Below are 27821 nucleotides of genomic sequence, written 5' to 3'. Positions count from 1 at the left end.
ATTGCTTCTTAGTAATGCTATTTTATTTATTTTTCGTTTTTTAATAAAATATGATCTGGTTAAGGATTTTTTTTCTGTCAAGGCATTTTTATTTCATTGTTTATGAATAAAAAGCCCTTTTACATTAACTAAAAATGTGTCCGAGAGTGTCAGAAACCTGCAACAGTTGAATAAAAAAAAGTGCTTGAAATGTGACCAAATGAATCAAAAGTACATTCCAAGGACGACTGACAACGAAGAAGGAAAAATAAACAATGAGTAATCTTTATCAATAAAAAGAAGGATATTCTGAAAACAGTGGATCACTGGTACAATATACTGAGGATACTAACTGTACAAACTACACCGGATTTCTCCGAACATCAATTATTGCTGAACTGGAATGAAGTGGTCCTGTGTTGAGGCTCAATCTCCTTAATTCTCTCCGTGCTCTTGTCCCGTTCCAGTATGTGGAATTCATACCAGGCTGAATAATCCTGTTATTTGGCAGTTCACAAGCTGCTCTCTGCCTGAGCTCCTCCATGCTGTACTGGTCCTCCGTGGGGAGTGAAGAGCGCCTCCATGTTGGTGGAAGAGGGGCATGTACCAGCTCTCGCATCTCTTCTCTTGACTTCTGAACTCTCTCTGTATCAAGTGTAGATTTGGCATCTTCAGGAAGTCTGCCCTGGAACCCGCTCAAAAGCCGACTGTCACAGTTTGGACCTGAGAAAAGGTGTAAAAAAAACACTGAAAAACAAAAAATGAGCCCCTGGCACATTAAAAGCAAAAAGTCAGACAAAAATGTCATTCCAGCCCCATATTATTTTCTTTACCCTTAGATTTGCAGTCACATTTTCAAATGCACTGCAAGTGATCATGACACAACCAATATTTTTTCCTTGAAACACTATCAAACCATCCATGTCATGTCTAAGGCATGATTGTATAACTAAACACAAGCATAAATGAGATCTTTGAACTCTGGTTCTAGATGGCCGGGATAATGTCTTAAATATCAGTCTGTTCCTCACATACTGACTTCATAAGATTTAAATACGATGCACAAATGATCTCAAATGAACTATTCTTCAATTATGCTTTTTTCATCTTTGACAGTATAAATCCACTTCCATTAAGTGCAAAAAAGAAGCTCAGACATGCTGTGATTCATTTACAAAAATATATATATTTCAGAATAACAAAAGATAAAAACTACAAGAAGTAATGAAGAAAGCAGTTCATTTTATTTATTCTATTGCTGTCAAATGATTAATTGCATCCAAAATAAGTTTTTGTTTACAGAATATGTGTGAACTGTGTATATTTATGTATATATAAATACACATGCATGTATATTTCAGAAAAATGTTTATATATTATATTATATTTATTTATAATATAATTATATTAATATAAATAGACATGCAAATACATGTAAATATTTTCAGAATATGTACTGCATGTGTGTGTGTGTGTGTATATGTGTATATATATACACACATACACACAAAATAAATATACACAAAACACAAACATATATTATGCAAACAAAAGCTTTTATTTTGTAGTTGATTAATCGCAATAAATCGTTTGACAGCACTACTTTATACATAAAAAAAACTGGAAACTCTTAGAATTTAATTTCTTCCACAGAAAAATAAAAATGTAAAACACTGAATATTAAAAAAAAATCATTGTTATTGAGTGACAGCAGTTCTCACCTTTGCTTTGTTCTCCAGCATGATTTACAGGGCCACACATTTCCCTTAGTTTGGTGTTCAGCTCCTGATTGGCCATTTTGCAGAAGTTGAGCTCTTTGCTGAGGCTGTGGATCAATCCCTCATACTGCCGCTGTCTACCAGCCAAACCCTCATCCATTTGCTCTGGAAACAATAAATTGCCAATACGTTCACCTTACAAGTTTATAATGATTTGTGAATTCATGGATGATATTGCCTCATTTTTAACATGCCATAGCTGCTTTAAAAAAACATAGATAGGTTCTAAAGTCTCATTTTGCACTGAATTACATTACACCGGCTATGCTCTATAACTAAGGATAAATAATGACAAATAAAATCTAGTGAATGTGCTTAAAGGTGAATGTGCCTAATATTTAACATTTTATTAAAATGTCATTTACTCACATTCAGACTTTGAATCTATGAAACACAAAGTAATATATTTTTTAATGTAACCTGAGAGGTTTCTATCCCTTAACTGAAAGTCCAGGTAACTAAAACTTAAAAGACCCAAAATTTCATAAAAGTGAAAAAGAATCCATATGAATCGAGCAGTTTTAAAGGGATATTTCACCCAAAAATGAAAATGTGATGTTTATCTGCTCACCCCCAGAGCATCCAAGATTAAGGTGACTTTGTTTCTTCAGTAGAACACAAAAAGAGACTGCAATGGTTTGTGTTCAAAATCTCTGTTTGTGTTCTACTGAAGAAACAAAGTCACCTAAATCTTGGATGCTCTGGGGGTGAGCAGATAAACATCACATTTTCATTTTTGGGTGAACTATCCCTTTAATATCATGACTTGTCAAGAGATACGATCAGTTTATATAATGAACAGATTTAATTTAGGCTTTTATTTACATCTGGTATGTTTGCCAAATGTGATGTGCTCAATGTATCTGTCGATCATTGTTCAGATGTAAATAAGAGCCTAAATTAAATCTCTACATCAAATTAAGTGATTGTACCTCCTCAGTTGGATCAGGATTATAACACCTGATTCACTTTTTGACACATTTATTAGGCTACCTGGATTTTCAAGAGGGACAGAAACCTTTTAGGTTTACTTAAAAATATCTTAATTTGTGTTAAGTCTTATAGGTTTGCAACAACATGAGGGTGAGTAAATGATGAAAGTATTCCTTTTTGGGTGAACTATCCATGAAAACTGCAGTAGTCTCAGAACTCTAACCTCGGCACTGCTGCAGCAGCAGCTGGATGTTTCTCTCATGTTCCTTCTGCTGCTGTGTGAGTCTACGGTCTGCCTCGAGCTGCTGTCTTTCCAGAGCTGCTTCCAACCACTCAACCAAGTTCTGCTGCTCCTCGACTCTCAGCTCCAGCTCAGCTAGAGCCATCTGCAGCCTGCGCTCCTCCTCACGAAGTGACACGACCTTTGCAAAACACACAAAGCGTCATAACGGTCACATTCTTAGCTGAAGCTGAAGGTCAAGTGAATAAATAAATATTTCAATTTACTTGCTTCTCACAATGCATGGCGTTACAAAATCACACAATTACACAAGTCTTTGCCTTTCCCTAACGTGTTAAAAAGCTATTAAATGGCAGCATGAATATGGAAATAATGTGAGAAAACGTGTGGTGTTAAAAACTGTGTCTACATTTGCCAAAACAGAGTAAATGTGACCACACAGACTAGAAGCTAACGTGTGGCTGTGATAAACACAGACGTGCAAGTGTTGTTATTGTTTAACAGGGATTTGGTGCTGCATTACGATGCTTTGCCAACTGATAATAGATTGCACGTCTTTGAATAAAACACACTAAAGTGTCACCCTATAACTTCACAAAAGAGATCACTGGAGGAAACTCAGATGGTGTCTGACCTTATCAAAGTATTTACAAAGCAGAGCTCTAGTTTCAGAGGCAGACAGGTAGCTGAGTTTGGCCATCAGGTTCATCTCCCACTGGGTGAGCATGCTGCCCGATGCCCGCAGCTGCCTCTGTCTCTGGGTGATAGCCTCGTTTTTGTACTCTATTGCTGCATCCAGAGCCTCGATGGCCTCGTCCAGCTGGAACAGTGTTCGTTCTTCCTGATGTTTAAAAGAGGACAGTGCAGCTTTAAAAAAATTAATATGAGCATCATGCAGTTTTAGAATACTAACATTCTAAGGCACACATGTGGTTATGATATTCTAACTGCAGAATTAAAAAATTTAGAATTCTTAAAACTTTTAAAGCAGCATCTTAAACAGCAACTGTACATTATTTTTCTGTGAAATCTGTTGATTCCAGCTGCCTAAAGCAGAGATGTCCAAGCCTGCTCCTGGAGGGCCACTGTCCTGCAGAGTTTAATTCTAACCCCAATTAAACACAATCAATGTCTTATTAGTCATACTAAAAAAAAACTGAGAAATATCAAATATGAAAAATCCTTCATATACTTCAAGGTGTTTTTTTATTTTTAAAGTGTGCAAACATTTTATGAATATACTTTTTGGGATTATATAAATACATATAAGTAAATATATATATATATATATATATATATATATATATATATAAATACTATATATATATATATATATAAATACACATACACACACACATATATATATATATATATACATATACATATATATATATATATATATATATATATATATATATATATATATATATAAATACACGTACATATACACACACACATATATATATATATATATACATATACATATATATATATATATATATATATATATATAAAATATTAAATTGAATTGAAATATATAAAATGTTTTGTGCACATGAATTAGGTTTTGTGCATGTGAAATTGTCTACACTCCCAAAATTCTACATTCTGATGAATTAAAACAATGTTAGCTGGGAAATTCTAACACTGTGCACTCTTAAAAATTAAGGTTCCAAAAGGGTGTTTTGGCAGTGATGCCATAGAAGAAACATTTTTAGTTCCCAAAAGAACTTTCCAGTAAACAGTTCCTAAAATAATTCCTTTTGAAGAACATTTAAAAAAAAAAAAAATCTAAAGAAACTTTTTCCGACTATAAGGACCTTTTCTGAATTTGAAGATTCCATTGATGTTCAAGGTTCTTAAGAGGATCATTGATGCCAATAAAGAACCTTTATTTTTAAGAGTGTGTCTACACTCAGGGCTCAAGCTCAAATGCCGCTCTAGGCAGAGCACGATCGTGCCGCCCCCACCTCACACTCACACTTAGGTATACTTAAGATGCATGTAAACAAATAATAAAAAAAAAAAAATTCTATAAAATTACACTAAAAAAAAAACGTGTAAGCATTTTTTCAGAAGATTTTTTTTCATACTTAAGTACTGGAGGTTTAGTTTTTTTCTTGACTGATACACACAAAACACACAACTAATAGCCTACATTTCAGATGCGTTCGTGGCGGGCTTTCGCAGCGGCAAACGCTTTGATTGCGTCCTCTAGTTTAACTTGTACTTCGGAGATCATTTTTAATCAGTTTAAGCGTTGAGAAACTGCGTTCTCCAGAGCTCACAGTGACGGGAAGAGTGAGAAGCACTCTCAATGCTACAAAAACATTTGGAAAAATTAATTCCATCCCTTTTTCACAGATGAATTTGAGCGCATCCAGTGGTTTAGATCCAACAACCAGGCCAGGGGTCTCCACAAAACAGTCTTTCCAAACAATTCATTCTTCAACATCCCGCGAGTCTCCATGAGTCAGGGCCTTTTCCAGCCTTAAGCAATCCTGAAGAACTGTTGTATTCTCCTTTTCTTTAAGAGATGCGATGTCATATAAAAATCTAAATACACGCCCATGGTCTAGAAGCAGCGAAAAGCGCTCTTCCACGGAACGGAGGCGATGCATTTTTGGAGCCTCTTTGTTTCTCCAGTGCTTGCTCATTTAAAAGCTGTCATCTTTTGTACTCATGACCAGATAATTTTATTAGTTTTGACAATTTTTGGAATATACATTAAAATAATTTGCACGCAATAAAGTACTAATCGGGTGCGGTCGGGCGGAAATTTTTATTCAAAATTTTAAGTTAATTTAAATTTATACTAATGGAGTGGGGAAATTTTTTGTTGTTGATATAAGTGCGATAATTGTAACCTAATGTAAAACAAACAAATAAATTAATAATTCTCTCTTTCTCTCTCTCTCTTTTGCCTTCTTTCTCTCTTGCCGCCCTAGGCGGCTGCCTAGTTCGCCTATAGGCACGCGCTGGCCCTGTCTACACTGGACAATGAAAAAGACAATAAATAATGATTTGGTTTACACTGGATGTGGTGCAACATACTGTTGATGCCATGTTCTATTTCTGACATACTCCAAATGCTTGTGCTGAATTTGTAATGGTCACTTTGTCATGTCCAGTGTAGAGTGTCTCAAGCTGTTGCTGCGTGTCTTGTAAAGACATGGTTCAGTTTTGAAAGTTAAGACTTAAGATTTTACCTCAGGAGAGAGCAGGTTGCCCTGTCTCAGTTTGTCGTCCAGCTCTACCCTCTGTTTGAGATGCAGCTCCTTCTCCTGCCGGAGGTTGGAAATCTCCTGTCTGATCTGCTGGGAGTCCTGAGCACTGCTACTGCGCAGCAGACCGTTCCTCTCAGTCAGCTCCCGTTCCAGAGACTCGATTCGGCTCGACAAGGTCAACAGGTCTTTACTAAGAGCCTGCAGAGAAAACAGACCATGCCACAACTTGTAAAGACTCATAATGGGGTGGGGATAATAGGACAAAGCAAAGCCACAATGTTTTTACAGACTTGACTAGAGCGAAGTTTTTTGGATTCCAGGTCACTGCGTTCCAAGAGCAAGGCCTCCTTTTTGGCTAAAATCTCTTCTCTCTTGGTCAGTTCTCCTTCCAGGTCTTCAAGTCCACGTCGTTGTTCCAGAACCTTCTCCATTTCCTCATCAAGCCAGCGTTTCTGCTCCTCTATCTTCTGCTCAACCACAGAAAATTTTAATGCAATTATTTACATATAAATTATGTGCTCAATAAATTTGGAATGTATTCATCAGATGCTTTTATCCAAAGTGGAACTGAATTCAAGGTTTACATTTGAACTATATGTTAATTCCTTGGGAATCAAACCCACAAACATGACCTTGGAAAAAGCAAATGCATTGCACCAACATAAATAAAGAATATAACAATACCAGGCTGAGAGGGAATTTTGCCAGCAAACTGAACCCTGAACATGTTGAAACAAGCTACTGAAATGTACCCTTAGCCAAACGTCAGTCAAACTATTAAACACTGTGACGGAGTAAACAGATCTAAAAATAATATTTTATTGCTGGGTAATAGCTGAGGGGAGGGCATGATGAAAAGGAGCACGATTTCGTTTCTCTGTCTCAACCCACCTGCTGTTCCTCTAGTGATACGACCGAGCCGTTACTTCCACTTCTCCTCTGGCGCTGGAAGGCAGCGATTTCCTCCGTCTTAATCCTCAGAATTTTCTGCTGCTGTTCGTTCTTTATCTCCAGTTCCTTCGAGGAAAGAGAAAGAGGCTGTTTGGAAAATTATTCTCTATTGAATGACAAGAATAACTGAGAGGCTGAGGTTTTGCTGTAGATTATTGTTCAGAATACAAAAACGCAGATGACTAATGTTGGCCCTTACAGAACAGAACAGTTTCCTGAAAAAAAAAAAAACTGTGATGAACACTCCAAAAAAAACATGAAATGTGTAATTTCTGCAACAGTAGCAGCACCATATAAAGAAAGACGTGATCTGAAGCAAACAAGACAGAAAATAGCTACATTTTATACTTTATGAGGAAAATGTGTAAGCACATTTAATGTGTTATATTTTATACACTACTGTTCAAGTCTCTTATGCTCGCCAAAGATCCTTTTATTTGCTCAAAAATACAGTAAAAATAACAGCTTCCCATTTCAGTATTAAAATGGAATTTATTTTTGTGATGAAAAAAGTTGATTATTTCAGTCTTCAGTGACAACATTTATTATCAATGTTGAAAAAAGTTGTGCTGTTTATTATTTTTGATACTTTTTTAGGGTTCTTTGATATAATAATAAAAAAAAAACCTTCACATGACCAGCATTATTCGAATTTGAAATGTATTCACTGTCATTTCTTGATTAATTTAATGCATCCTTACTGGGAAAAAAGTCTAAATTTCTTTCTGACCTCAAACACTTGTATCCAGTATTTATTACATCAGGAACAACAGCAACCACAGCCTCTGTCTGGAAACAATCATTATTTCTGCAAATCCACTGCTAGTGAAGCATAAATTACACATTTCTCTTTTAATTCCATTTATACTGTTGATTTCTCTCAGGCTTCGTTTCCCACCTGTGCTGATAAAAAAATTGCTGAATGCAACACTTGGCTAACCTTGACTCTGTGCTTTCCTTTCTGCATCTCACTCTCCAGCCGTCTCTTCTGCTGGCTCTCCTCTCGCAGGCGGCGCTGCAGGAGGTCCTGCTGCTGCTTCATGTTCTGCACGTTCCTCTCGAGTTCCTGCACGCGCCGCTCGCTCTGCGCAGACAGGGAGGCCAGCTGCACAGTGTCCCGCTGCTTCTGCTTCAACACCTGAAAACACAGCACCTGTGAAGAGCTACATATATACTGCAGGAATCTAGTTTTGCAAATTAACTTGTATTGCCACCATCTACAGAATTAGTATTATAAATGGATAGAGTTCTTAAATATTTACTAAAAAAGGAACATTTCTTTATTTCTTTGAAGATTCTTCACAAACAATAAACCTTAAAGTCACTATTTTAATAAATATTAGTAAATTCTGAGTAAGGCCTGTTTCAAATGTCATTTTAGTAATTTTATTTGGTCAATTCTTTCTGTGATATTCAAAATACAGAAATTTTGGTGTGGTGACAACCCCTAAAACTGTTCTAGAGAAACGCCACTCAAATGGGATTTCCATAATGATGCCTTTCGGCAAGCCAAAGCTGCCAGACACAGACCTGAACTTTGCTCTGCGCAGCTGCGATTTTCCTCCTGCACTCTTGAGCTTTGGAGCGGTCAGCAGCGTCACGGCTGCCCTGAACCTCCAGGTCCTGCAGCTGCTTTTGTGCCTCTGTGAGCTCCACACGGGCCTGCTCCGCCTCTGCTTCCAGCTCAGAGATCTTACGACTGTACTGCCTGTTCATGGCCTGGGCATCCTTACCTAGAGAGAAAGAGAGGACAGGATCATTTTAAGAGAACAGACAGATTTGTAAACCACAAAAAAAAAAAAAACACTGATAATTATAAACTCATAACTTAGGGGTCAGTAAGATTTTTTTTGTTGCATTTTATTTTACAGCATGTGTACTTACAGTGTATTCACAGTGTACATACCTAAGAACGTTCTGTAATAAAAGGTAACTACATGGGGTAGGGTTAGGTTTAGAGGTAGGTTCTGGGTTAGTATCTAGTTATTGTAATTATAAAAATTAAAAAGCACGTAGTATGTACATAAGATACAGGACTGTAAAATAAAGTGCTACTTTTATTCATAAAGAAAACAATAAATTGATCAAAAGTGAGAGTAAACATTTTTTTTATATAAATGTTGTTCTTTTGAACTTTCTAGTCATCAAAGAATCCTGAAAAAATACAAAGCAGGACAACTGTTTTCAGCATTAATAATAATAAGAAATGTTTCTTGAGCAGCAAATCAGCATATTAGAATGATTTCTGAAGGATCATGTGACACAGAAGAGTGGTAATTAACGTATTTATCATAAAAACAGCACACAAACATTTTCAGATATTTGAGCCAGTACTCTATACAACAGATACTTTAGTTTTGTTTTAACACTGCCTTTTATTTTAGTGACCAGCAGGTTTTCTCAACAGCCTCACCTGTCTTGACCAGCTCTTTAATGAGTTCCTCCTTCATACGGATGGTGATGGAGAGCTCTCTGATCTTCTGCTGTGCCTGCAGAAGCCCTCTCTCTGAGCAGAACTCGCCTCCAAAACCTCTCACACTCTCCCACACCGAGCTCTCGCCAATGCTGGTGTCAGCTGGAGAATCAATCAAAACAAATCAAAGCTGACTGACTGAATATTGGAAAGAAACTAATGTGGGCCATCAAACACAGAGACCCTTGCCAAATGTTTTCAAGGACGTTTAACTCACATGTACGTCTGTTGCATTGTACACCCAGAGGATGACCGAGTCCAAATGCCTGAGACAGGGTTGCCCTGTTCCCAGCACAAGACCCTTGGAGCAATGGAGCATCTTTCTTCGTCCAGGTTACATTGATGGATCTGCCGAGAATAATGGCAATGCTGAATAGATTAGACATTTATTCTCAATTAACCTTTTTATTAGAACTAGATTATTTTAATTTTGCATACTTCCGTTTATCTCTGGTGGTTTGAACTTGGCCATCTTCATTTCGGTTCAATCCTTTCCCAGAGGTTTCATAGTAAGCGTCTCGTCTGCTTTCCCACTGGGTCTGGTCTGAAAATGAGCAGTTGTCTACTGACGCACACATTTCAACCTAAAAACAGTTCACATAAAGGTGAAAAAAATGCATTATAATGGTTCTGACTACATATTGTACGAATCGATCCCATAAAAAGCACAAGATATTTATTATTATTTTCCTCATGGATTTCAAAAAGTATTTGGTATATATTTTTCAGTCTTTAACCAAACAAGAAAGCTCTAATAATTTGAAGTGTTTAGGGTTGTTAGGGCACCCAATTGACCCCAATTAACAATTTCACCGATAATAATGCTAGTGAACAATATTATTTGGCAGAAAAACGTTATGTAATTTATAAAATAAATGCAATTTATTCCTGTGATGCAAAGCTAAATTTTCAGTATCATTACTCCAGTCTTCAGTGTCACATGATCCTTCAGAAATCATTCTTATATGCTAATTTGCTGCTCAAGACACATTACTTATTATTATCAATGTTGAAAACAGTTGTGCTGTTTCACTTTTTTGTGAAAACAAAATGGTTCATCTGAAGATGCATTTATTTGAACTTTTTTTGTAGAAGGGGAAAAGCTGTTTGTTGTCACTTGATCATGACGATGTTAAAAATAAGTGCTCTGACTGGCCAGCTATCCAGTAGGAATGCATTGATCCGATACTCATGATCGGTATCGGGTCTAATACTGGCAATTTTCCACGGATCGTGTATCGGTCAGACGAGACCGATCCATATCCACTATTGTGTGTGTACTATTTTGTGTTATTGTTGAGCCCCACGAAAGGCACAAAAACATTATAAAGCACCAAAACGTTTTCGTGGACATATTTCAAGTGTTCTGAAGCTGTTGCATAGTTCTATGTGAGGTACAAATTAATATAGAAGTCATTAAATTCAAGTTCACATAAACTCTTCTTTCCGCTGCGGCTGTCTGTCATCCTCTATTCAGCAATCAAACTGTGTGCCTTTGGTTACTACAGTCAGAACGATGAAACTCTCTTCAAGAGCGCACAGCAACTGAGGTTTAAAAATGTTCAAAGAAAATGCTCATTAAACTAACGCACAGATTTCGTCCGGTTCGCGAACGAATCGTTCAATTTAACTGGTTCTTCTTAGTGAACTTGTTGAACCAGTACACCAAATCGGACTAAATCATTTCGAAAGTACTTGGAATGTCTCCAAGTAAGCATTAATCCACAAATTACTTCAGTTATTTACTTTTTTAACGTGGCTGTCACTCGAGTCAAAATTAACCAATATCCCGGAGTAATTAATTTACTCAGAAAGTACACTTACTGAACCACTGTGAAGAGAGAACTGATGATGAACACGAGGCGGTAAGCTTGTGTGTTGTACTAACTGTTCAATGTGGACTCGGAGGGCTGAGCAGCCTGCACACTGTGTCTCTGTGTGGTTTCAAACTCATCATTCTATGCACGGGATGTGCATAAGCTCTCTGTGAAGCTCTGTATTGATGCCTTTAGTATTATAATACTTTTCTGCGAAATGATTATTAATAGTCTTTCTTGTTTTGTCATATCTATAATATGTTGCTGCCTTTATGACTGTGCTATACATTTAAAATAAACGTCTTTTATATTTCTATATAAATGTATATACTTATTTTTTCATGAATGTATTTACAACAATACAAAGAGCAATGTGTAACATTTGACCAGATTTTAGACTTATTCATAAAATATTTCACTAGTTTTTATAAAATTATTGTGCACCCATGATTTTTCTAGAATTTATAGTTCTTTCGCTGATGAATTATCCACTAACCTAGTTTATAATAGTTTTTTTTTCATTAAAATGAATTTGTCTATATGTAGTAGACTGTGTTTAACACACAAAAGAGTGATGATCAGGTCAACACAGAGAAGTATAGAAGTTCTACACTGTTTAAAAATGTAAACTGTTTTAAAAAAACTGCGCTGCTATTGGATTGGATCGGTATCGGCAGATACTCCGAATTTTCGGTATCAGATCGCTTCTGAAAAGATGGTACCGTTGCATCCCTACTATCCAGTGCATTGTGATTAGCCAGCAACAATACTATAGTGAGAATCAGTTACACCTTTCATTGCGGAAACATTTGAGTGTTGTTATGCAAATCTTCCAACCCAGTGATGTAGATATGTGGGGGTGTGTTTAAACGAGGCATTTTAGGAAAGCGTGGACAAGCCTTAACTTTTATAAAGAATTATATCTTTGGGTTAGAGACTTCAGTCTTTGCAACTTCACAGATCTTAGATATGCACAAACAGCTTTTAACACTCCATTGCATCATATGACCCCTTTAACGTGTCTGTGCTGAATAAAAGTATTCTTTGAAAAGACTTACTGATCCCAAACTTTCGACCAGTAGATGTAAATAAGTAATCTTGACTATTTTGTACAGTGTACCAGAGAAGAGTCACTGTAAATGCTGGTTGTTGAGTGTTTCTGTTTTATCCCCCTTTTGAATCTGAAATGAATAAAAAACTAATAATGTCATACCTAGCTAGGTAAACGTAAAATTTGGCAAGGTGCTTCTTCACTGCTGTTTCAGCTGATATTTTTTTCTGGGCTGCCATCTGCCATTTTGGAGAATAGTGCAGTTATTGAGTGTGTCAAGTATAAACATCTCTTGTGTGCGGTGAGCCATCCCAAACAAGGCTTAACACACAGCTCATAGCTTATTGCTTTAATAAATAACCCAGTATCCAAACAATACATCAAATGCCAGCTTGTTATACAACAGGCTTGAAAAAACAAGCATTAAAAGTGGGTTTAGGGTATATAATTGACTGTTAAGACATCATAACTTTACATTGGCAATTAGCTGAATTTGTTTGCATCTGAAAGTATGGGTGAAGTCAAAACACTGAATTACACAGCGTGTGTGGCAAGTGTTTGAAGATGTTTGTGTACTACTAACAGCTCAGCCCAGGTGGCGGCAGCTGTGGATTGTATCTTGAATTAAACTTGATTTGTGTTTGTGGTCGATGATGCTGTGAGACAAATCAAAACATATCAATTACCTGTCTGGCGAAGCTTCTGCCCACATCACTGTCGCAGGGAGGAGTGAGGCGGCCGGCGGTGTCTGAAGTCTGCAGTAGTGAGTGGATAGGAGCCGTGTGAGGTCTCTGTTTCAGGTGGAGCAGCCCCACTCCTTCAGGCTGGGCTATCAGACTGTGAAGCTCCGCTATTAGATCCTGCTGCTCCTGTAGCTTATCACTCTAGGAACAAAAGAAAACAACATCCGGTTACAACCAGGGGAAAACACAAAAAATGTCCCCAGTGTTGTTTTAAGTCTTGTGTGCACTGAACCAGTGATGTGGACCATTTAGAATTTAGTATAAAAGTGGCTGAAATGGGTGGATTTTGAGATTCCTAAAATTCACAAATTTGAAGGAGATGGATAGATAGATTTTATTTTTGCTGAAATTAGTTTAAGATTTTCATCTAACGTTTATTTTTACAGCTTTTTTTAATTTTTATTAACAAAATAGATTTTTAATGGTTTTAGTTAAAAATTACACAGATAGACAGACAGATAGACAGATTCATATTATCAAATCAACTTACACTTATTTTATTTCAGTTAGTTGCCAAAATAACACTCTAACTTTCTAAATGTCATTTTTCATGTAATATTTATATTTTTAGCTTTTTTTTATTAACACGTTTAAGGTATTTTTTAATGGTCTATTTAAAAATAACAACAATGAAAGAATGTACGCATTACAAACCGAACAATTCTATTTGTTGGACTAATCCTATTACATTTGGAAAATAAGAGAACTTAAGGTGTGTGAAATATAATGTTCTCAGTGACACTGTGCTCAACAAGGCAGCGCAAACAACGTAAAAGGCAACGCACTGTCTGCCCCACGATTACCTCCCCTTGCTGGGGCACGTTAAAATCATGGACGATGATCTTGTGTCAACGGTAGCCAGAGATACTGTCAAAAACATCAACTTTTGTCAATATTCAGATATTTAGCATTTCCAAATAATGTAGGTCTGTTACATACTTATTTTTATAATATGAAAATATGAAGCGTCAGATGCCGAAAGCTCCGTCATTACTCTGTCGTTCCCCATTTTTACTTTCTGCACAGTGAATTAACTGAGATTAAGACTTTCACTGGAATAACTCTTGCACAAAGTTTGCACGTTGCTTGTGTGTGACATCCATTGGCTCGCCTTGGTTTTAAACAGAAATATTTCCAACATTGCGATATAACCACTTACCACTTACCCTTGTACCGAACCATGATACCACAGTGTCATATCGACCATGAATTTTGTGAACCGTTACAACCCTAATAGATAGACAGACAGAGTACATTTTTTCTTGTTCTTTTTTTTTCCTATTCGCATGTAGTTATCAGGTTCCATAGTCTATTTAGGTGCCGATGGTAGATTACTTGAATGGTGCAAAACAAAGCGCACTTTCGTTTCATTAGCACATTAATGACACTGTCGTGATGCTGAGAGAGGTGCGAGATAAAAAATAAAGCACTTTAATTGGAATGATTTTAGCATGTGTGATTTAATGCGGGCATGGATCAGGTAACGGGCCAAATATTAATGGGTCTGGGCGTGTGCGGATTTAATTTTTATATTATCACGGGTTACGGGTCAGATCTGGTGCTGAACTTTGCGGGTACGGGTGGGCGCAGGTCTCCAAAAATGGACCCGTGCAGGACTCTAACATAGATATTATTAGTGCTCAGATAATCAGTACAACATGGTCTCTCTTAATTTAAGTGTTTTTGCAAGTGCATCTCTATTATATCATTCAGCGTTACAAAAACTCACAAGGACTGTGCATTAATTTGTAGTAAGAACACATTAAATTGATCAAAAGTGACAGTTAAACATTTACACGGTTACAAAAAATTAATTTAAAATAAAAACTGTTCTTTTGAACTTTCTAATTAAAAACTGAAGACTGGAGTAATGGCTGCTGATTTTTAGCAAATAAATGCAGCCTTGGTGAGCATAAAAATCTTGCCAACCCCAAAATGTTCATGAGCATTATGGAGTATTTTTTTCTAGATGTATAATGTTAATAACTTTGGAAACATTACTGTCTGTGAAAACGATCCATCTTGAGAACCTAATTAAAGCAGAACCCAATCAGACACATATTTACTATAGAAACTGAGTTTTTCCACTTTTAAGAATGCATTAATTTTCAACTCTGAAATATAGCATAATTAAATTCATTCAGAAACACAAAATCTAAAACCACAAAGAATTTGGTGGAGACTTCAGTTCCCTCACCTGTTGTTTGTATTGTTCCATGGCATCTTCCAGGGCAGCTAAGAAGTCTGTGTTTTCTTGCTCTAGTCGCTGTATCTGGGCTTGCAGCTGGGAAATGTAGTCCCGGCGGTCTCCGCTCCAATCCTCTTTCACATGGCCAGGATCCTTTGGCATAAATAAAAAGAATTATGCAGATAATCACATCATGACATCTCTAAAATTAATGCTTGAGGAAAAATGACCTGACAACACACATTATTGCCTTTTTATGATGAATTGTTAAACATAAAATATTCATATGTGAAAATGGATGTGCATGCAGCCAACCTGGTTGTTCAGTGGCGCCCGCCCTCTTTTCAGCGCGGTGCTGTCCTCGGTAGAGCTGCTCTCGATGCCGCTGTCAAGCCCTGATGCTGAGGTCAAACCGCTGCGTTCCTCCTCAACTGCGCAAAGCCACTCTTTCACCCGCAGGAGCTGACCTGCATTTAGGGTTCCTTCACTCAGCAGCTCCGTTAAAAGCCTGTAGGCCGAGTCTGTGCAAGTCCTATAGTGGGCGCTCTCTGCTTGCAGCTTCCTCGTGTCCAACTCAAAGGGCCGAAGTCTCTTCTCGGGGTCAGAGCGAGCGATGATGCGGGTTTCAGAGCGCTGGCGGTTCTCAAGAGCTCGTCTTAGCGCTTTGATCTGGAGTTCAAGGCCCTCGATGCGGTCTGGTTCCCCCTGGCAGTTGACTGTGGCCCGGTTCTGGATGTTACGAGCCCGCTTGGCGTAGTTGAGTGTGTTTAGGCTCTCATCAAAGTCTGAGGAGGAAGGGCTTACACAGGCAATCATGAGGGTTTTGGCGTTGCCTCCAAGAGAGTCCTTTAGGATCCTGACAACAAGATGCAACCAAGATTGACACATCTTAAAAGCCTTTAAACTATATCAAGGCAATTTCACACATTCCCTCTTTCCAAAACTTGACTACAAAAACACCACTAACAGCATTTCAATCAGAGATGGAAAAGGTAAAATAGCTTTTTCACACAACAAACTAACAATATATACACTACTGTTCAAAAGATTGTGGCCAGCAAAATTGGATTATGTTTTTTAAATAATTATTGTGATGTACTTATCCGGGCTGTATTTATTTGGTCAACACTATTATATTATAAAACTATATATATTTCTGAGATTTTTCTAATATGCTGATTTGATACTCAAGAAATAGTTCCTAATAGTAACTAGGACTATATTAAAATCTGTTTTGCTGCTTAATATTTTTGTGAAAACCATAATACTTTTTTCAGGATTCTTTGATCCTTTTTAAGGTATTGTGCAATTACTCAGAACATCTGGGTAATAAACATTTTTAAAATATATTAAAATAGAGAAGATTTATTTTAAATAAATGACTTTTTAAACAAATAAATGCACCTTTGGTGAGCATAAGATTTTATGATAAGAGAAAAAAAAATCAAAAAAATCTTACAAACCCAAAATGTTTGAAAATATGTCACACACTCAATTTAAAAATGTCCTAAAGAAAAAAGTCAATGTAACTTGGTTTTAGCATCTAAGACTACTTTCTCTGAATAAACAATGTATAAAGATTATACAAAAATAAAAATATATAATTTAAATCAGAAAGACAAGATTTACTTTGTTGAAGCTTCACTAAAATCACCAAACTAAAATTATATTTGCCTTTAAGAGTAAACAATAGCAATAGTGGTTTTTGCTTTAGCAAATACTAGCCATCAAGGCTAGATCTTCTTGCAATTATACTGTAATAATCAGCATTTTATTTTAAATGAGTAAAAATACCTGGTGATTTTGGAATCCCTGTATGGGATATGGGTGCCTCTTCTTTTGGGGTCCCCAAGTGCTCCAATGACATTTCCAAGAGCCAGAAGCCCACTGTTGATCTGAATGCTCTCTTTGAGCCGTTCACCAGTGTTCCCGGTTTTGAGGATACGCTCTGATCCAGCCAAGTCCACAAAATGAAATTTGGAAGAGAGGATCTGCACAGTCCCGGCCGCTGCTCGAGAACCTCCACGCCTCTGTCCCATGAGCACCGTGAAGATGGTGTGAGAGCGACTGGAGTAGGGGTTCATCTGGGTGGCCCCAGTGTGACGGGCCGTCTTTCCTGACTCTAAGAGACTCAGCACTTCATCAAGTCCCTCCACTTCACATTCCTTTACACCGCAAAGCACTGTGGGTAAACACAGAATATGTCTTTCTTTTTCCTGAACAGTCACATACTACAAAAAGACTTTCTGAAAACTTCCTGATTAGTCAGCTTGTCTAGACAGAGTTTTGAAGTATTATAAAAAAACAAACAAACAAAAAAAGCACAAAAATGACTTAATAAACAGATTAGTCTAAAACCAATTGTAAAAAATTCTTAATAAAAATGTTAAAGGATTATACTGTTTAGAACAAAATAGCAATTTAATATTCACAAATAATTTAAAAAATAAAATATTGCACATGGAGGTTTTTTTTTAAAAAGTCATTAATTGACAACTGATTTTTTTTTAAAGAAATTAATAGTTTTATGCAGCAAAGATGCATTACATCACATCACATAATTGAAAGTAAATCTAATGTTACAATTTATATTTTAAATAAATGCTGATTTTCTATTCATCCAAGAATTCTGAAAAAGAATAAATAAAAATTAATAAAAATCAGTTTCCACAAAAATATGAAGCAACACGGTTGTTTTTACACTGATAATTAGGGCTGCCCCCTAAAAGTTGACTAACCGTTAGTTGACCAGAAGAGGCTTGGTCGACCAACATTTTTTTTTGTTGCTTAGTGGAAGAAAAAAAAAATTCCACAGGTGAAGTCACACGGCTGGTCTGTGGTAATACAGTACATCTGGCAGGACATCCAAATGCTTGCCTCCTTTATCGACCTTAAATATGGCTAATCATATGAAATACAGGAGCATCTCAATAAATTAGAATGTCATGGAAAAGTTCATTTATTTCAGTAATTCAACTCAAATTATGAAACTCGTGTATTAAATAAATCCAGTGCACACAGACTGAAGTAGTTTAAGTCTTTGGTTCTTTTAATTGTGATGATTTTGGCTCACATTTAACAAAAATCCACCAATTCACTATCTCAACAAATTAGAATACTTCATAAGACCAATAAAAAAAAAACATTTTTAGTGAATTGTTGGCCTTTTGGAAAGTATGTTCATTGACTGTACATGTACTCAATACTTGGTAGGGGCTTCTTTTGCTTTAATTACTGCCTTAATTCGATGTGGCATGGAGGTGATCAGTTTGTGGCACTGCTGAGGTGGTATGGAAGCCCAGGTTTCTTTGACAGTGGCCTTCAGCTCATCTGCATTTTTTTGTCTCTTGTTTCTCATTTCCCTCTTGACAATAGCCCATAGATACTCTATTGGATTAAGGTCTGGTGAGTCTGCTGACCAGTCAAGCACACCAACACCATGGTCATTTAACCAACTTTTGGCAGTGTGGTCAGGTGCCAAATCCTGCTGGAAAATGAAATCAGCATCTTCAAAAAGCTGGTCAGCAGTAGGAAGCATGAAGTGCTCCAAAATTTCTTGGTAAACGTGTGCAATGACTTTGGTTTTCAAAAAACACAATGGACCAACGCCAGCAGATGACATTGCACCCCAAATCATCAGAGACTGTGGAAACTTAACACTGGACTTCAAGCAACTTGGGCTATGAGCTTCTCCACCCTTCCTCCAGACTCTAGGACCTTGGTTTCCAAATGAAATAAAAAATTTGCTCTCATCTGAAAAGAGGACTTTGGACCACTGGGCAACAGTCTAGTTCTTCTTCTCCTTAGCCCAGGTATGACGTCTGTGACATTGTCTGTGGTTCAGCAAATTCCTTGGCACATCTGTATGCCTTGACCCCAGCCTCAGTTTATTCCTTGTGAAATTTACCCAAATTCTTGAAATGATTTTGCTTGACAATCCTCATAAGGCTGCGGTTCTCTCGGTTGGTTGTACGTCTTCTTCCACACAACTTTCTGTTAACATGCTTAGATACAGCACTCTGTGAACAGCCAGCTTTGTTGGCATTGAATGTTTGTGGCTTACCCTCCTTGTGAAGCATATCAATGATTGCCTTCTGGACAATTCTTCCCCATGACTGTGTCGCCTAGTGAACCAAACTGAGAGACCATTTTGAAGGCTCAGGAAACCTCTGCAGTTGTTTTGAGTTGATTAGCTGATTGGCATGTCACCATATTTTAGTATGTTGAGATATTGAATTGGTGGGTTTTGTTAAATGTGAACCAAAATCATCACAATTAAAAGAACCAAAGACTTAAACTACTTTAATACAAAAATTTCACAATTTGAGTTGAATTACCTTATTTTCCGCACTATAAGGCGCACCTTCAATAAATGGCCTATTTTAGAACTGTTTTCATATATAAGGCGCACCGGATTATAAGGCGCACAGAATAGAAGATACTGCAGTTTCTTGAGCACTAAATCAGCATATTAACATGATTTCTGAAGGATCACGTGACCCTAAAGACTGGAGTCATGATCCTGAAAATTCAGCTTTGGAATCACAGAAATTTTCACAGGATTTTAAAAAGTATTAAAATAGAAAACAGTTATTTTAAATTATAAATATTTAAGATAACACTGTTTTGATGTATCTGATGACTCATTTAATACCGAATAGTAGTTTATTTTCTTACTTGTTCTATACTGGAGGAGAATTTGGCATCAGTTTTCCCTCACAAACTTACCTATGTTGCCCTTTTCATCCTCTCGAATATTTATGTCTTTACTGGCCGCCTCAACTTCCAAAAGGTCTCTGAAGACCTCTTTGTAAACCTCCAAGTACGACACTCGGACAGAGAAGTCAATGAGGTCATTCTCATCCAGCAGTTTGAAGATCTCAGCCACGGCTCTGGGAATGATGCCCTGTTCGTCATCCCTAAAAGTGGCTGGGGCCAAAAAACCAACAGCAGGTTAATGAATAACTCTATGAAGCAGAATGCTAAAACGCAAGATCTCAGATTGCAAGTGGAACGGTGGCAAATGAACCGGGGGAGGTGTTGTTGGCAGCACGAATGTGCAAACCCGTGGAAGCATTTTAACAAGACACAGACAAAGCCTTTACTAGCCTTGTGAATCATGCCTGGTCTAGATGAAGGCCAATTAATAATATGCTGTAAGGAACTGAACTCAGGCATGCTTTTGATCTGTTTACTCAACAAATCAGCTGTCACAATACTCAATACACCTCCAATGAAAGAAAAACATTCCACTTCTGTTATATATTGATGAATATTAAAACATTGTAACACTGTTTATTAATGTGAAGCAATCTGTATTGTATAAAGCTCTGCGGGTGGGCGATCTGACGATTTTCTAACAAATAACAGAGATTGTGACCAAACATGTTCCATTTATGTCTTAATTTAAATATCCACACATCTTTCAGTTTTAAAGATATTAACATGAATTAATGAGAAGGTAAAGTGCAAAGTTGTTAAAGGATTTATTTAAAGTCCTAGCACTCTCTATTCTAAATCTATTCTATAAAAAAACTTGTCCATTTTAGCCTTTTTTTTATTATTATACAATAAAAAAATTTTTAAAAAAATGCCTCTAACACTAGCTTGCTCTATTTTTTTTCTATTCTGTTTTATTTTTATTTATTACATAATATAAAAAACTTGGTATGTGTACTGTGTTAGGTGTATTGAGAACTGCTGGTTTCGTCTGGTCAGAGGAGAACTGGCCCCCCAACTGAGCCTGGTTTCTCCCAATGTTTTTTCTCCCTTCTGTCACCGATGGAGTTTCGGTTCCTTGCCGCTGTCGCCTCTGGCTTGCTTACTTGGGGACACTTCATCTACAGCGATATCGTTGACTTGATTGCAAATAAATGCACAGACACTATTTAAACTGAACAGAGATGACATCACTGAATTCAATGATGAACTGCCTTTAACTGTCATTTTGCATTATTGACACACTGTTTTCTTAATGAATGTTGTTCAGTTGCTTTGACGCAATGTATTTTGTTTAAAGCGCTATATAAATAAAGGTGACTTGACTTAGGCTAACTGAGACTTGTTATAGCAATTGCATATCATTGCTCTTTTGTTGATTTTGATTGCTTCCATTGTCGTCATTTGTAAGTCGCTTTGGATAAAATCGTCTGCTAAATTACTTAATTTAAATTAAAATCAAATCAACAGGCAGCTTTCTGTGCATGACTAAACAGTCAAAAACATACAAAAATACACATAAATACGTTTGATTGGGAAAAATCTTAAAGTGACAGCAGCCTAATAAACCTGCTGCTGTCTGTCATTAATGCGAATCAAACAACCTCTATTGTTGTTAGATTACAATAAGCTATTGTTAGACAGACTTAAAACACTGTTTATTTAATTTGTCATTTGTTTCTCTGCTCTGACCATTTACCTTTCCTAAATAAGTTTGAGTACTTGTTATATATATATATATATATATATATAAAACAAGTTGTATTAGTTGTAGGGCCTGGTTTTTACAGCACAGTGACTTGAAAAAGAATTTTAATAAGATTGTGGTCCTTCCTAAAAAAAAAAATAGTAATATGATATTTTTGCCATATTGCACACACCTATAAAGTGCTATATAAATAAATGGTTTGACTTATGTGTAAAAGGCTTACAAATGTTGGCTTCTCCAATGGTGTAGGTTTTGCCCGAGCCTGTCTGCCCATAGGCGAAAACTGTGGCATTGAAACCATGAAAGAAGGCCTCGATGAGGGGTTGAACACACTCTGTGTACACATCTTCCTGCGTGGAGTTTTCCTCAAAGACAAAGTCACAGTGGAAGTGGCGGTCATTGCCCAGAGTGACCCTCTTCTCCTCTGGGTCTGCAGTAATACAGCTCTCATGGTTGTGCAAAATCTCTTTGGGAAGCAGTGGACGCACCCGGACTGCAACCTGTACAGCCGTTTCCTCCACCTTACTTTGGCCGACTCCTTTGGGAGACATCCTTCATTACTTTTGTGGAGCTTTGATACTGTTTCCTATGGTCACTGAATGAAATACAAAGCAGTTATAGATAGACAGAGAGCAGGGCAAAACATCACTGACACAATCTAAGTCTACAAAAATACGGCCCAATGTACCATCCTAATATAAATAATTTTCTTCACTGATTTTTGACAATCCAGTATTTTTAATTATGCATTAAATTGTGTTGTGTTTTACGATTAAAGGAAATGTCTATAAACACTGGTAGTTTTCTGCCAGGACATTTTCAGTTTTTGTTAGGATTTTATTCTTACAATGCAGAGACCTATCAAACCAACTCAAAAATTAATAAGAATAATGAATATAAAATGAAAAAGTCACTTTACAAAATAATAACTGATAAATAACTGCAAATAAAAAAAAAATATTGTTGTTAATATTACAAGTTAACAAAAAGCAAACAAAAGAAACCAAGGTAAACACCACAATAAATAAAAAAAAATTATGTATTTTTAAAGATATAAAACAATAAGTACACACAAAAAAAAATAATAATAAAAAGGGAAATTGATCTTATGATATTCCAACTGAATATTAAACATGACTGAATATTTAATCTCTAGCAGTGCTAATATTTATTATAAACTATGTTTTAATTATTCTTAAATTACAATAAGTGCAGTTATTGTTAACGCCCATGAACTGAGAACAAGTTTTAAAAGTAGCTACATTACAACTATAAACCATAAACCAACAACTAATGCTCGCAGCCCCCGACAAAAGGGCTAACGTTAGTTAAGTTTAAATCTGATCGAAGCTAAACATGCTAAGTATTTCCAAAACACTTTTGCAGAGCAACAAATGACAACAATGACGAGATAAAGAAAGCCTCATTGAGTTCATAACTGCAGAGGAATGTGTTGAACTCTTTCCCAAAGTCAGATTAGCCGAGCCGCTACAACAGTTAGCCGCTAGCAAACACATTAAAAGTTTAAATCTCTCAAACACTCATTGACACACAATAGACACAAAGCTCAGCAAAATATGCACGCGTGGATTTGCCTTACAAGACTCAGCACGCGCGCACTCAAACGATTCTGTCATGTAAAGTTTTGAGTGTTTTTCATAACTTTCAAACTTACTGTTGTTTCCGAGTCCATAAATCCGAGTTCGCAGGGCACCGGCACATCCCACTGCCATTCCCATTTCCCATTCCCTGGATCCAAACCAGACCACGACGAGCGCAGAGGAGGCAGTGATGTCATTCAGTCGGCTTCCCAAATGCCTGAGTAAAATCTGACCTGTAGCGTGTTTGTTTAGTTTTTGTTGTAACATTTTGACTTAATTAAAGATAAATTATCTTTATGTTAAAATGAACCATTAACAAGTACTACTGAGTTTAGATTTGCTATATGGAGGATTAAAAAGAAAAAGAAAAAAAGAAATATATATATATATATATATATATATAATTGTTTTTGTTTGCAACTCCAGCCTGTATGTGATTTGTAGCCACACTATCATCTATGCTCTTATACGGTAGACTGGGGCTAGTTGTCACAGTTTATAGGCTACTGCAGACATGTTTGTTTATTATTTATGCAAATATAGGTTTATATTTGAAAGTCAATTTCTTTACTTTAAAAAAAAACAATAAACATTATTTTGGAGTTTGAAATAAACATGAACAAGTGAATTTGTCCTACTGGGGTAAGTTTTTTTTTGTTTTTTTTTTTATTTTGATTGCTTCCATTGTCCTCATTTGTAAGTCGCTTTGGATAAAATCGTCTGCTTAATGACTAAATGTAAATTAAAATCGACATGTGGCTTTTTGTGGGTGCCTAAACAGTCAAAACACACAAAAATAAAATGCCTGCTTTGGTGCAAAAAATAAATAAATAAATTTTATATATATATATATATATATATATATATACTTTAAATGGCTGATTAAAATATAAAACATATTTGTATAATCCGACTTTTGACTTAAACCGATAGACTACTCCCTCAGTCTACTAGCCTCAGTCTATTTTTTGGTGTTAGGAAACAAATGGCTTTCATAACTGTATCTGTGTAAGTAATTTCAAGATTCAAGATTTTTATTCGTCACATACATGATTATATAGAGCATATATAACCAGCAGTGAAATGTGAATTTTATCTTACATGTTGTAGTAATGCATCTTATAATGTATTTGTACATGCAATTGTTTATAGTCTCAGTTTTCATTAAACAACATCCCCTGACAAATGCACAAAAAAGAGACATAATTATTTTATTTATTTATTTAGTGAACACAGTACACATAAGAGTGAGTGAACAACAGTGGATATCACATTATTTAAAGTAAAAACAATAATTAGGATGCCAGTTTTTACAAATGTTCTCTGTATGTAATAGAATCCTGGATAATCATCATAAACATTTTGAATATTAATCTTTTGCCCCTTCAGACACAACGTCTGCAGTGATCTTTGTAGCTGGAAAGTTTACGCTGAGTGGATTCTGGTCACTGAGGCAGACTGTGACTTGTTGTCAGTACCGGTGACTTCACAACAACAAAATCACTAGTCTTCCATGGTGCCCAAAATATGTGAATGTGAAGACTTTATTCACAATATGTACCATGCATTTACTGATTACTCTTAGTTTGTTGTATTGCTCAGAACTAGACTGGCTGATGCCACATCAAATGCTGAGCTATCACTGAAACAAAAGCATGCATTTTAAAGCGTCTAATCATATTTTAACAGCTGCAGTTTGTCATGATGAATAATGACAATAACTAATGAATATAAAAAAAAGATAAATATGAATGCATAAAAAATGTAAACAAATAAATAAGTAACCATAAACAAATAGAGCTGGAACAGTTAATCAGAAACAAGGACCAAAAGACCAGAAAGCCAATAAAACCCTTGTTTAATATAAAGTGACTTGAAGACACGTTGAGAAATTATTTTTTTGGAGTTAATAATGTCAAGCCATTGAATCCCCCTGCCCTTTCCAGACGCAGTCTCTGCTGTCCATATCCACCTTTATATCTACTGGTTATCAACTGACTCCTCATTACTCAAGCCTCTTACACTGATCCTTTATTACATTTCAATGTTGGCTCCCAGTTTAAATGTGGATGCACAGAGGCTGCCCTCATAAAACATTTACCTGCACTCTCTTAACTGTAATGCTGCATAACTTTGACTTTCACCTGGAGGTTTAAAAAAAAAAAAAAAGCTCTATTGGACAGAACCCCATCCATTCGTACATGCATCAAAAAGCAAGATCTCACTGGGATTATGCAGACTGTCAAAATAGTCGAGACTGTAACCAAAGAGAGATCGTTTCTAACCATTCTGCACATCCGCATGCATTCAGGCATTTACCAAAGGTCTCGTCTCATGAAATAGGTCTCTCTTACTGTATGCTACCTCTTGGCAGATATAATGATTGAATACTAATGCATTATTTAAAAAATCTTAAGAAATCATGTCCTCTAATTGCAAAAAGGATCTTACATTTTGTGCAATTTCCACTGAAGCATGGGTAAAAGTGGGTGTAGTGGTTAGTGTGTCCTTGTGCGGTTTGAATGGACACAAATGGTCATAATAATCACTTGTGCAACTTGCTTGACTTGCCACTCGTGAACCATTTTCACAGGCACTCTGAAATGAGGGGGCAAACAATGCGAACAACAGAAATATTGTTCTGAGAAATTGTGCCCACCGTCGAAATAAACAACTGGACTACCGTTTCCAAAAGAATAACTTAATTAGTCGGTTTTGTGGGAAGAATACAATTCTCTAGAGCCACTTATGTTTTGGTGAGTGACAGATGTAAGAATAGGGAGCAAATTCACAGATCATATTTTTCAGAGAATGTTCAACGCTGTACACAAAGTGAATTCCTTTTTTGATGGTTGCTGTTTGCTTTGTATTGTGTTTTTGTGATTTAAAATGTGCTAAATGAATATAGTGAAATGTGCTATGCATTGTAAAACATGATTTTTTTTTCAAAGTTGTAAACAAAACAAAGATTTTTGGAGCATATTATTTCTTTCTACTTCAAAATTGTATTCAATGTGTCTCTTGGTGTTTCTTTGTAATTATTTGCAACATCTATTTGAGTGAGTAAATCCTGCACCATTTATTTTCAGTGCATAAAGAATATTTGTATATACTTTTGCTTAATTTTGGTTTATCATCATACATGCATGTCTGTTTTAGTTTTTGCTAATGAAATTATTAAATGTACTGTTTTTCTTAGCTGTGAACTGAATTCTACATACTGTACACCTACTGTAAAAATGGAAACCAAAAGTTACTTCATATGGTAAAGTCATTTAAAAAAATTTATATAACAAAAAAACATTACCAAATCCACCTAAATATATTAGGTACTCCATAAAACTAAATTTAAGGGTAAGATCACGTAGAAATAGCTCTTTAGCGTAACAACTGTGTGCAAGGTGCCTCATTTTACCATGCATTCTGTTCTGATTTAACCAAGAATTAAGCAAAGGCATATAGCTTAGATAAATAACAGTTCTGTGTGAGAAAAAAAAAAAACTAACATTAATTTGGAGTTGCATATAGTGTAATAGCATTTACTTAGAAATCATATCTGTAAGGTGAAGAAGAATTATCTGTCTGCTGTAATTTAATTATGATGCCTCATCAAGCAAGCTTGTTACTCACAACAGTGCAACAGGAAGGTCTAATATTCTTTTTTATTCATATGAATTGTATTAATTTCCTCTTCACTGAGCGTGAGCACTGAACTAAAATGCTTGGCAAAAAATAGACATTTTTGAGTCTCTTTCCTTTTTTTTTTAACCCTTGGCAGTTCCTTCACTAACAGAGAAACACAATCACACTCAGATATACTCCAGTTAAACGGCTGGGCTGTCTTGTTTTGGTGGTTTGTTTTAACAGGAGGCTGTCGGAGCTCAATAGGGAGGTTGATCATGCCATAAAACCATCATATAGTCAATTAATGAGGATGTATAATAAGAACAAACATCTAGATACCCTTGTTAACATAATGGTGTTCATCATAAACAAACTGACTAATTCAAATGCTGATCCTCTGTGTATGGTTGTATTGTTATGGAAGCAAACAGCACGGACCCAATTCATAATGGAAAAGCATTTTCCTATTCTCAAACATGTCATAATGCCAGTAAATAAATGTTAACATAACAAACATGTAATATCTGACAGATTAATCAACTATCTACTTTGAAAACTGCTGGTAACACTTTACAATAAGGTTTTATTTGTTCAAATTAGTTAACATGAAAATTTTTCTGAATACATTTTAAAATTCAAAAGTTGTATAGTTAATGCACTCTGAACTACCATGAACATGTTTTATCATCTAACATTAACAAAGGTTAATAAAAGCTGTAAAATACACTGTTCATTGGTAGTTAATGCAACAAATGAGACCTTGATGTATGTGTTACCAAATGATTTTA

General features: G+C 36.1%; 1 protein-coding gene across 1 annotated transcript; it reads right to left on the bottom strand.

Annotated features, from left to right (window-relative positions):
* Nucleotide 1: 1 nt before the first annotated feature.
* kif7 (kinesin family member 7) lies at nt 2–23614 on the bottom strand. The gene is made up of 19 exons (XM_059526953.1): nt 23484–23614; nt 22032–22403; nt 20110–20310; nt 17176–17563; nt 15697–16237; nt 15391–15534; nt 13137–13334; nt 10021–10166; nt 9800–9930; nt 9523–9684; nt 8640–8842; nt 8050–8247; nt 7050–7175; nt 6449–6625; nt 6141–6356; nt 3566–3772; nt 2914–3112; nt 1701–1862; nt 2–702 (listed from the first exon to the last, which is right to left on the bottom strand). Exons 2-19 carry the CDS (start codon nt 22357–22359, stop codon nt 341–343), a joined length of 4089 nt encoding a protein of 1362 aa, XP_059382936.1. The 5' UTR covers nt 22360–22403; nt 23484–23614; the 3' UTR covers nt 2–340.
* Nucleotides 23615–27821: the final 4207 nt, after the last annotated feature.

The sequence above is a fragment of the Carassius carassius genome, chromosome 3 (genome assembly GCF_963082965.1).
Source record: "Carassius carassius chromosome 3, fCarCar2.1, whole genome shotgun sequence".
Taxonomy (NCBI): Eukaryota; Metazoa; Chordata; class Actinopteri; order Cypriniformes; family Cyprinidae; genus Carassius; species Carassius carassius.
Note: the sequence above shows the minus strand (reverse complement) of the source record. Positions and strands in the feature narration are given on the sequence as shown.